Source organism: Myxocyprinus asiaticus, chromosome 48 (genome assembly GCF_019703515.2).
Source record: "Myxocyprinus asiaticus isolate MX2 ecotype Aquarium Trade chromosome 48, UBuf_Myxa_2, whole genome shotgun sequence".
NCBI classification, from domain to species: domain Eukaryota; kingdom Metazoa; phylum Chordata; class Actinopteri; order Cypriniformes; family Catostomidae; genus Myxocyprinus; species Myxocyprinus asiaticus.
This window is the reverse complement of record NC_059391.1, coordinates 29,441,754-29,453,853: the sequence shown is the minus strand read 5'-3', so window position 1 is coordinate 29,453,853 and position 12,100 is coordinate 29,441,754. Positions and strand designations below refer to the sequence as shown.

The 12,100-nt window shown below is 37.1% G+C and overlaps 1 protein-coding gene across 1 annotated transcript in view; it reads left to right on the top strand.

The window, feature by feature from the left end:
- The first annotated feature begins 1,967 nt into the window (after positions 1-1,967).
- LOC127437103 (protogenin B-like) overlaps positions 1,968-12,100 on the top strand; it is a 29,987-nt gene continuing 19,854 nt past the window's right edge. The window contains exons 1-3 of the mRNA XM_051691774.1: positions 1,968-2,082; positions 4,276-4,575; positions 11,812-11,956. Of these exons, the coding sequence (XP_051547734.1) occupies positions 2,016-2,082; positions 4,276-4,575; positions 11,812-11,956 (512 nt within the window). The 5' untranslated portion in view covers positions 1,968-2,015. The remainder of the gene's footprint in view (positions 2,083-4,275; positions 4,576-11,811; positions 11,957-12,100) is intronic.

Here is a 12,100-nt window from a genome sequence, read left to right as displayed (position 1 = left end):
ACACACATATATTTAATTTTCATTAAATTGAATCCAGTAATCTTTAACAAAATTAAATTAAATTAATAAAACTTCAATATATTTTAATATATTTAATCTTCATTAAATTGAATCTAATAAACTTCAACAAAATTAAATTAAATTAAATTAAACTTCAATATATTTCAATATATTTAATCTTCATAAAATTGAATCTAATAATCTTTAACAAAATTAAATTAAATTAATAAAACTTAAATATATTTTAATATATTTAATCTTCATTAAATTGAATCTAATAATCTTCAATAAAGTTAAATTAAATTAATAAAACTTCAATATATTTAAATATATTTAATCTTCATTAAATTGAATCTAATAATCTTTAACAAAATTAAATTAATAAAACTTCAATATATTTAAATATTTTTAATCTTCATTAAATTGAATCAAGTAATCTTTAACTAAATTAAATTAATAAAACTTCAATATATTTTAATATTTTAATCTTCATTAAATTGAATCTAATAATCTTTAAATTAAATTAATAAAACTTCAATATATTTAAATATATTTAATCTTCATTAAATTGAATCTAATAATCTTTAACAAAATTAAATTAAATTAATAAAACTTCAATATATTTAAATATTTTTAATCTTCATTAAATTGAATCAAGTAATCTTTAACTAAATTAAATTAATAAAACTTCAATATATTTAAATATTTTTAATCTTCATTAAATTGAATCTAATAATCTTTAACAAAATTAAATTAATAAAACTTCAATATTTTTAATCTTCATTAAATTGAATCAAGTAATCTTTAACTAAATTAAATTAATAAAACTTCAATATATTTTAATATTTTTAATCTTCATTAAATTGAATCTAATAATCTTTAACAAAATTAAATTAAATTAATAGAACTACAATATATTTAAATATTTTTAATCTTCATTAAATTGAATCTAATAATCTTTTACAAAATTAAATTAATAAAACTTCAATATTTTTAATCTTCATTAAATTGAATCTAATAATCTTTTACAAAATAAAATAAAATTAATAAAACTTCAATATATTTAAATATATTTAATCTTCATTAAACTGAATCTAATAATCTTTAACAAAATTAATGAAACTAAATTATATGGATAAAACTTAAATATATCAAGTTATATTTTTTTATTTATTTAAAGATTACTTGATTCAATTTTACGGAAATTTGTTGTGAAACTGAAATACATAAATCTTAAAAATAGGCTAAGTATGTATTTATGTATAGTAAAATAATTGGACATACGAAAATGCACATTTAGGGTTAAACAAGATGTATTTCAATCAACTCTCATAATATTACATGCATAATAAAAAATATCTTTGTGATTTATTTTCTACTCACATTTCTACTAACTTTATTATATTTACTCGCATTGAGTAGTAAATGTCCTATTATTATTATTATTATTATTTTATTATTTATTGCCATTTGTTCTTTTATGCATGTTACTACCTATCAAGGGCGTAGCCAGGAAATTACTTTGGGTTTAATTTGGGTGGCCCAGGCCCACCCCGGCCCACCCTTGGCAACACCACTGCTACCTATTTGACTTTTTATATTGATTGTAAATATATTACACTTCCAATGATAAGCTTGTAGAAAAACATAGTTCATTTTCATCATGTTCTGTTGTTTTTATGCATATATGACAAATAAACCAAGTGATGTTTGTCTTGAGTCTATTTAATCCGTCTAAACTATGTTATTAATCTCCAAGATGCAGAATAATCCAGTGTGAAATCAGAGGTGTGCATTAAAGCCCTCCATACTAGAAGATGAAGCAAGATTAATATAACAGGATTACATTACGCTGATCTTCTCCTGGTGATGTTTCTGGATGAGGGTGGGGGTCCCGGGTCTGACGGGGGGAGGAAGCGCGCACGGGTCATTCAGTGATCGGGACTCGAGCACTCATGACGCGCACCGAACGCGCTCCGCTGTTTACGCGCAGAATGACGGAGAATTGCTGATAAATGGGGTCCGTGAAATGGAAAATACATCAGCGTTTGCTGATATTACCTTGGATTTTATCGTTTTCAGGTAAGAGACGTTCTGTAATATTATATTTTAACAGGAGTCTGGCGCGAACTGTTTTGACGAGTTTTAAACGTTGATTTCTAACTTTATATAATATTGTGCACAAAGTCAATTTTACCCTTGTGCATCAATTTATAAAAGTTACTCGGAGGTCCTTAGAGGACAAAAATATCCGCGTCAAAAAACTGCCATAAAAATATTACATATTAATATTATTTTCCACTTTCGATTAGTTAATTTTTTTAATCAACATCAGTCAAACACAAAAAAAAGAAATTATTTTCCATATACTAAATGCTAAGGGGAACATTTTTATTTTATTTTATTTTTTTTCGATTATCACAGGATGGGATATGTCAATGATTAGCAACAACATTGATTTTGATGCATTATTATTTTTTTGTGCAGTGTCAGATTTAATAATAATAATAATAATAATAATAAAAAAAACTCACACTCAGGACCTTAGAGGACAAAAATGTCCGTGTCAAAAAACTGCCATAAAAATATTATATATTAATATTATTTTCCACTTTCACTGACTTTTTTAGCCAACATCAGTCCTGATCATAACTACCAAATATTTATTAATTTTCAGGATTTTAACCCTTTAAATGCCAGTTTGTGTATATAATGCCACTGTTGTTTTTTACACACACACACACACACACAAATTTCTCAATACACACATACAAAACACACTCTGACATCCATACCAACACACACACATAATTTTAGCTGCATCATTTATTCAATTGTCCTGCAGTGCTCTATAATACAGCAAACAGAAAATAGGGGAAAAGCATGTAATTGCTCCATAGGCTAAATATGAAAAAAATGGCGCCATCTGGTGGAAAATATTGCGAATTTAAATTTTTAGGGGGCCTGGGTAGCTCAGCAAGTATTGACGCTGACTATCACACCTGGAGTCACAAGTTCGAATCCAGGGCGTGCTGAGTGACTCCAACTAGGTCTCCTAAGCAACCAAATTGGCCCGTTTGCTAGGGAGGGTAGAGTCACATGGGGTAACCTCCTCGTGGTCGCTATAATGTGGTTCTCGCTCTCGGTGGGGCGCGTGGCGAGTTGTGTGTGGATGCCGTGGAGAATAGCATGAAGCCTCCACATGCGCTATGTCTCCGCGGTAACGCGCTCAACAAGCCACGTGATAAGATGCGCGGACTGACGGTCTCAGACGTGGAGGCAACTGAGATTCATCCTCTGCCACCCAGATTGGGGCGAGTCACTATGCCACCACGAGGACTTAGAACGCATTGGGAATTGGGCATTCCAGATTGGGGAGAAAAGGGGAAAAAAAATTACATTTTGAATTCTGAATCCAGGCCTCCGGAATGAAAGCATAATATCATAGAATTCATGATTTTATGCTTTAATGGCACTGGGATCAAATATTGCAGTTTTATTGGGTTTCAATGGGGACATTTTTGTCCTGAAGGTCCTGAGTGTGACTATTTTGTGTACACAGTGTATTATAGATGTATTATAGGAACTGAGATCGAAATATTAAAATTCCCCCCAAAATACACACCTTTGGCAAAATGTATGCCGTTGGCATTAACAGCCAAAAAGATCAAAAAAATGAAAATGAAAAAGACAAAAATGTCCCGAAGGTCGCACAAGGGTTAAAACATGAAGATTATACTGAATATGCATCAGTTTCCCTTACTAAATGTAACCATGTTTTTACTACAGTAACCATAGTATCACCATGGTATATTGTAGTAAAATCATAGTAACCACAAAATTAAACATGGTTACTACATTAGCATATATGAACACCATATTACTCTTGGAATGCCATGGTGTGACCAAATCACTGGGAGGAAATCGGCCTTTGCATTATTGATTTATTATTATAAGTAGTATTAAAGGAAATAGGTTATTAGGAGTAGAGACAGGAAACAAAAGGTGGATTCGAACCCGGGTCGTCCGCACAAAAAACCACATCCAAAAAGTAATTACGCCCCATGCCACTGCAGCGACACTAATGACACTGTTTGTCTTCAGTTTCTGTGATTCCACCAGACTATTTGAGTGCAAATAGCCACGCTATGTGACAGATGCTATTTACACCTAGTGCAAATTGTCACTTTGTATATTTTTTGACAAAGCTGAGTTTTGTTACTATAATGTCTTTGATAAACTTTATAACATCTCACATTCTCTCCTCTCTTTCAGCTGTTTTTTGTTTTAGCGAGTTGTCGTTTGTCACCGAGCCCCGGGATGTAATCACATCTCTAGGTGATCGTGTTATTCTGGACTGTCAGGCTCAAGGTGAGTCGCCCATCGCTGTGCGATGGAGGAAGAATGGCGTCCAACTCCAGGAGAGCGAGCGAGTTCGTATCCTGTCCAACGGATCTCTGTACATCTCCAATGTGAAGAGTTCAGCAGACCAATCAGATTACGGCTTCTACCAGTGCCTCGTCCAAAACACATATGGAGCCATACTGAGCCAAAGAGCACGTCTCACAATCACAAGTACGTATGTGGGGAAAAGGGGGAATTCAAAATTGGAGTTCTGTGGCTTTTAGTCCATGTCTCTTAGCTTTGAGGTCATCTATATCCTAGTGTACAACGTTACTGAATTTTGTTCGATGTCTTTGAAAATGAGACAAAATATCTTAAGTCATTCTGCTTCTCAAGTATATTTATCTTGTTTTAAAAATGTTTCAAAGAACAACAACCTTTTAAGTGTTATTTGGTGTAAAAATGAATTTCAGGCTCAACTTGTGCCATTGTTGGCTGTCATAACAGTTCAGAATAATTAATGATGTCAACGTGACTAACATCTGATCATCGCTTCATTTCATCTACACACTCAGATGAGGCGCTGTCTATTAAAAAACGGTCATCTCAACTCTGTGAAGTATCGGCAGGTTTTTTTGACAATTTCTACAAATGTAATACCTTAAACATTACATTACCCGCTAAGAATATACGCCGATGCGAGTGAAAACACTGGAGAACGGAAATTGAAAACAGTCGAATCATGGTACACTTCCACGTTCAGGAGAAAGGTGGATAGCGCCCCTTTGCGCAACGTGTAATTGCGTTGTGTTATGAATTTCGGTCTGACACATTTCGTGCAATGACGTACAAAATAAGTAAGCGGTGTTTGCATAGAGTATACGACTAATTGATTACACGAAGCTAGGCCCCAACGTAATCTACATTGAAACACTGAAAGCTTTGCACATTTTCAAAGTATTCAAAGCCTGGCCCACCGTATAGACCAGCATAAACCAGCATAAACCAGCGTAGACCAGCGTAGACCAGCATGGGAATTGCAAGCAGTGAACGCCTGTCATTTACAAAGTCCTACACATCTGCCACTCCTTGCATGTTCAGTTATAAAATATTTGGGATATTTTGATGATGCTTTTGGCCACCGATAATAGTGTAATACTTATTTACATTTACCATGTTTACATCCATTCCACAGAATAATGCAGATTTTCCTCCTGTATATCTGTGTCAGCCAATTCTGTATGGGAAGGAAACCTGGAAACATTTGAATTGGATTTGGTTGCACAACGTGTTGTAAATGTTGTGATGACATGTTTTTGTCACTAGATTAAATAGTTTAATAGTTTTAATAGCTTATACTGTAGGTGTTGGAGATATCTTCATTAAGGGTTGGTAAAACATCAAAAATTATCAGTAAAAAGTTGTTAAGTGGATGGAGATCTCAAGATTTGTTTGCACACAAACATACACAGATGTTGCGTTCGGATGTTGCATGCAGATGCATGCTAGTGTTTCAGCTGTGTCACTCCTGCGGCCTCCAAAGCAATTGTTTCGTGGTCAGCGCTCACAGAAATCTGTTAAAGGCTTTTCGCATCCACCCTTTGTCCCTCTTGGCCCTGCTTGCCCTCTGAGAGTGAAAAAGCTCTGTTGTGTGGACGTTTGTTTGGCCATGAACCTGCCGACAGAGAAACATCTGTGCCTATTCAACTCGCCCAGTGCTGGCCATCACAAAGAGACTGAGAGATGTTCAAGGAGAACTGAATGGTCGTTTTTGGGATCAGTTAACCTTGGGACAAGTCTTTGACATGGAAGATATTGTATGTGATGTGAAGTTTAGTTTTGGGTATTTGTGAAAAAGCGAACAAGGGAAAAGTTTTGTTGATTTACTTGTAGAATGTTCTCATAACATCTTAGAATGGGTTATTTGTAGTAGCCAGGCCCATTAATCGTTCAATATTATATCTTTAGGATCTTAGTTGTTTCTCATAGATAGTAATGAGATTAAATGGGGAGAAAATGGAGACCTTTGATTTTTCCCCTGAGAAAAAGACCCCAGTAATCTCACACGTGTTTCTGCTAGAGTTTCACAACAGATCTCAACAACGTGTCAAACGATTAAGGCCAAAACATATTCTACGCAAGTACATGAACACTGCCGCTTCCAGCTACACAAGCTCAATTTTGTGCGTTGTTGCATTCCAAAATGTGTCATACACGTTGCATATGCAAAGCTGCCATAAGGGGCGCTATAGTGGACATTAGTGTGAACTGTTCGCTTCAATGGTGGGTTTTCTCTTTCAAGTCAACTACTGTCATGGTGAAGTTACAATTTGAAGAGAATACTGTTGAATAAGAAAGTTTAAGTTAACATATTAACAACTTTCCTGGATAATAGCACAGACTTTTAAAGGTTACTCTATCGCCCCTTTGAGCACTGAGGTTTGTTACCGCCACAGGTACACAAGACGACATGCTAAGCATGTTCACCCAGACCACGAGTTGGTAATGCATTGGTCAAGTGCTTGCATCTGTGTACGTGTACTTACGTAAAGTATATACTGTATGCTGATCATTGGATAGCCTGCTCTCTAAATAATCACCATCAACATCAGCCGTTGGGGGGCCTGGGTAGCTCAGCAAGTAAAGACGCTGACTACCACTCCTGGAGCCGTGAGTTCGAATCCAGGGCGTGCTGAGTGACTCCAACCAGGTCTCTTAAGTAACCAAATTGGCCCGGTTGCTAGGGAGGGTAGAGTCACATGGGGTGACCTCCTCGTGGTCACTATAATGTGGTTCTCGCTCTCGGTGGGGCACGTGGTGAGTTGTGCGTGGATGACACAGAGAATAGCGTGAAGCCTCCACATGCGCTAGGTCTCCGCAGTAACGCTCTCAACAAGTCACGTGATAAGATGCACGGATTGACGGTCTCAGATGCGGAGGCAACTGAGATTCGTCCTCCGCCACCCGGATTGAGGCGAGTCACTACGCCACCACGAGGACTTAGAGCGCATTGGGAATTGGGCATTCCAATTTGAAAAAAAAACAAAACATCGGCCGCTGGAAAAACCCATTTTGGTCAAGACTATTGTTTGTTACCATTTTGTACGGAGCTGATATATTTAGCCATTTAAAACAAATGAAACTAGAAAAGATGTCCTTCACAAGTAACTAAAGGGTTAACGGGTACTATAAGGCAACCTCAAGTAAAAGGGGGTGTTTTTGTGGATGAGCAGAATGGATGGGGGTGTGTTGGTTTGCCTCACCGCCTGTCTGTCCAAAGGCCAATGGGAGAGGTCACGAGGTCACAGGGGTTGTGGGACCGGCTTTATCCTACAGCAGTGTGTTGGTTAGCGGGCCATCTCATGGCCTGACCCGCCTGCTGTCCAGAATCCAGCCTGACTGATGAGTTCGTTCACAAATGTTGGTCTTTAAAGGAGCAGTCAGTTGTTTTGTTGGACTTGTCAGATTTTGGAGGGGGTTTGTGCTCAGCTCAAGTTGAAATACATTGAAAAAGTGGAGGGGTTTTCAAAGAACAGCTTGAAAATGTTTGTTTCTTAGTAGTTGGAATTGAGACCTTGATTTTCTTCCATGGATTCTCTCTCTCAGATGCAATAGTCGGCTAACTTAAGATGAAGTCAAACACAACAGATTTAATTTTTGAAAAGACCAATTAGAAACACTTGCCAAGAAAAACTCAAGAAAATTAAACCTATTTAAGCACCATTAAGATTTTTGCCATTCTGCCATTATTTTCATGACCATTTTTTTCTCCCCAATCTGGAATGCCCAATTCCCAATGCACTCAAGGTCCTTGTGGTGTCGTAGTGACTCGCCTCAATCCGGGTGGCGGAGGACGAATCTCAGTTGCCTCTGCGTCTGAGACCGCCAACCCGCGCATCTTATCACGTGGCTTGTTGAGCGCATTACCGCGGAGACATAGCGCTTGTGGAGGCTTCACGCTATTCTCCGCGGCATCCACGTTTTTATAATCCTAATTTCTTCACTTTCACACATTATTTTAATGGCCTTTGATTAAACCCACGAGCCCTCATTTCTCATGATGCAAAACCTTTGAGATTTCATTTCATTATCTGATCACACCACAGAAACAAAGCATGTTTCCTCTGTGTCACTGCGTCATTAATACTGCGTAATGAACTCACAATGACCAGAAACATTTGCCATTACAGGAACCACAGTTAGATCAAAAAACCGCGATCAGACGGTTATTTAATAATCGCGACAGGCCTAGCTGATCGTTTTGTTTGTCTTGGGTTGTAAACAAACTGTTTTGTTAGTAGTCTAACATGTATTATTAGTATCTTTGGATGAATTATTTAGAATCACTGGACACCAGGTTTCGTCCTAAACACATTTAATCAGAGCGTCTCACACCCTGAGATGAAATTGGGTGGACAGACAGATTTGGTTGCCCCATGACCTTTGGCAGGAAACCTTTGTGTTGTTTGACCTAGGCATTGATTCGGCCTTTACAACCCAGCTGACCTCACCAAACAAAACCAACACACACCCTGCCTAAAGAGACCTGATTTAATACTGGGGGGGTCGTTTACGTTATATTTTTCCAGTTTTGGTGGCATTATGTGTTTATTTCTTTGCTTGGACCGTGTGGTATTACCATGTTTTTTGGACATGGTACCATGTTAATACTATGGTACTACTATGTTTTAGAGACCAGTAACAAAAACATACCAAGAATTACAATGGCACTTCCATTGTTTTTTGGACATGTACCATAGTTATACCATGGTATTCTTTGAAATACCTTGGAGGACCATGGTATGCCATCATCGTGCCATGATTCCACCACTGTAGAAAGAATCAACACCAATATTAAAGGCTTAGAAATCAAACTGAGCATCTGTTGTTTGTGATAAAGTCACATGGGTTGGCCGTATTTAGTTTGCTGGTTTTAAGCCATCCATTTGTTCACCTGTTTTTTTCTTGGAATAACCAAAATAACCGAACCCTTTTGAAGATTTGGATCAGAAATCTGCACTTTCAGTCTCATAACAGAAACAGCTGTGTAACCAGTTTGACTTCATGTCTGTAGATACAATCTTTGTTAAGGTAATATCGAGTGTTTTCACACACAAAAAAGTCAAGCAAAAAGACATTTGCAGCCTCAGTCTAGATTTGTACTTTACTGAGTAAAAAACGGTTTCTGTTGTCACTGTGGTGCTTCAAGAGGGCAGAACTCTACAGTTAGCCTATTTAAATGCCAGATAGTTGTAATTAAGTTTTGCATGTAAACAAAGGGCCTTTTTAATTCCTAATAATCCCTGAATAGATGCTACATGAGGGATTTTTACCAGCAGATTAACAATCATTGATTTCCATTAGTGGATTCTGACTGGACTCAGCAAGTTCTGGGTAAAATTAGGCTCTGATCAATGTGTTTTAAATGTAGAATATTTTTGCATTTTGGTCAAGGATGTTAGGGACCAAATGTGAATGTTTGAGAACCTGTCATTGAAAAACACATATTGATCAACATCTATTCTTAATATTGGGGTTGACGTGTCTTCCTTGAAATTTATGGTGGTACGGTCTTGACTTTTTTTCTAGAATGTGAGTCTTAAATGGTGAAGAAATAGACGTATGATTGAAAAATCACTTGCATCTGTGATATTTTGTTGCTTTTTTTTTTTGCTCATCTCAGATTACGGTGTTGGTTAGTTTCACATGAAACATTGTTTTTACGTTTTCCAAGCTGTGTTATAAACCCATTCGTTGCCTGTGGAAGCAAGTGTTTAGACACCCCCATCGTAAATGGGAGAGTTATTGATTTCCACTGATCTATAAATGGTCATTATTCACTGTCATTGGTCAATTGATTCATTGATTAGAACAGCTGTTTGTTATTGGCTACTGTGCACCCAACCCCTCAACAGACAACCAATCACAGTTCAGATCATAACCGATTGGAATGCTCTCCGTCTAAGTAGTTATTGCTTTAAGTTTTATACAAATAAACATGGTTATTGATTGCTCAATGGTAAACAAACAGTTTGATGCTTTGGAAATCTTTGTTTTCTCGGATTTCATGCCCTAAAACATCAACATCACCCTCAGGCCTAAAACTGTTTTTTATTGATTGCTAATTTGTCATGGAGATTGACAGTTTCACTGACTGGAGAAAACCAACTAAACTAAAATAACCATTAAGGAAAGATGGTCATATTCATTAAAACATGTTTATGTGGGGCCTGGGTAGCTCAGTGGTAAAATACGCAGGCTACCACCCCTGGAGTTCACTAGTTCGCTAGTTTGAATCCAGGGTGTGCTGAGTGACTCCAGCCAGGTCTCCTAAGCAACCAAATTGGCCCGGTTGCTAGGGAGGGTAGAGTCACATGGGGTAACCTCCTCGTGGTCGCTATAATGTGGTTTGTTCTTGGTGGGGCACATGGTGAATTGAGCGTGGTTGTCGCGGTGGATGGCGTGAAGCCACCACATGCGCTATGTCTCCGTGGCAACGCGCTCAACAAGCCACGTGATAAGATGCGCGGGTTGACTGTCTCAGACGCGGCGGCAACTGGGATTCGTCCTCCGCCACCCAGACTGAAGCGAATCACTACACCACCACGAGGACTTAGAGCGCATTGGGAATTGGGCATTCCAAATTGGGAGAAAAAGGGGAAAAATCCCCCCCCCCCCCCAAAAAAAGAAAAACATGTTTATGTTATTAGTTAGCATTTACCCTTATCTTCCAGGCCTCCTTATTGATATTGGGTGATTTGTCAGAAACATGATTAGTTTTAAAAAGAAATTGGAAAGATTTGGCGAAGAAAGGCAAGAACTTTCACCATTCACTGTTAAAGGAATATTCCGGGTTCGGTGCAAAATATCAAGGTTCCAGTGAGGTACTGTAACCCAGATTTTTTGCTTTATTTAAAGAAAAGGAGGGACGAGTCAAAATCATTTTTTGTGGTAATCAATATTATGCCACAAATGCTGTTGACTGAGCTTATCTTGTATAAAACCTGGAATATTCCTTTAATATAGGTCAATTCTGATAGAGCTAGTCTGTTTAATAAACAATAAATACAATGTTAAAATTAACATGAAATCAAAATGAACCCTTTTTACTTTCTAAAAACATTTCCCTGGTCTTATTGTGCTCGATTCATCAGTGCATATTTTTCTAAAGCGAGAAAATTATCTTTGCAATCTTTCCTCAAACTGTACTAACTTGTTCCGCCTCTGAAACAACTTTCCTTTACTGCATATTTGTCAACCAACTGCCATATAGAGACACTTTTCACCATCCAACCAATTGCTGATGGATAAAATCAAGTAGAGTTATGGAAATATGTCACATTATGGAAGTAAAATGGGTTGTGAATGTCGTTTTGTGTTGACTTTCATCTTTCATCTCAAGTGCTAATTTTATGAAATGCAACTCAACATTTTCTCTTCTCTCTCCTCTTTTCTTCACTTCAACAGGTATGTTGTCGTTTGTAACCCATCCTGTTCCTGTGGTGGTCACAGTCGGGTCTGTGGCTAGATTTTCCTGTAGTGTTATCGGCACTCCTTCAGCTGTGATCACCTGGGAACTCAACCAAAGATTTCTACCTTTGAATACAGACAGGTGCGCATTTAACCAGCTGAACCATTGCACAACATAACTTCACTTAAGGAATTAATGTAATTTGAAGCAGAATACATAAATATATAAACATAAATAAAGTCACACCAACTTTGTGTCTGAAACCGCCAACCCGTGCATCTTATC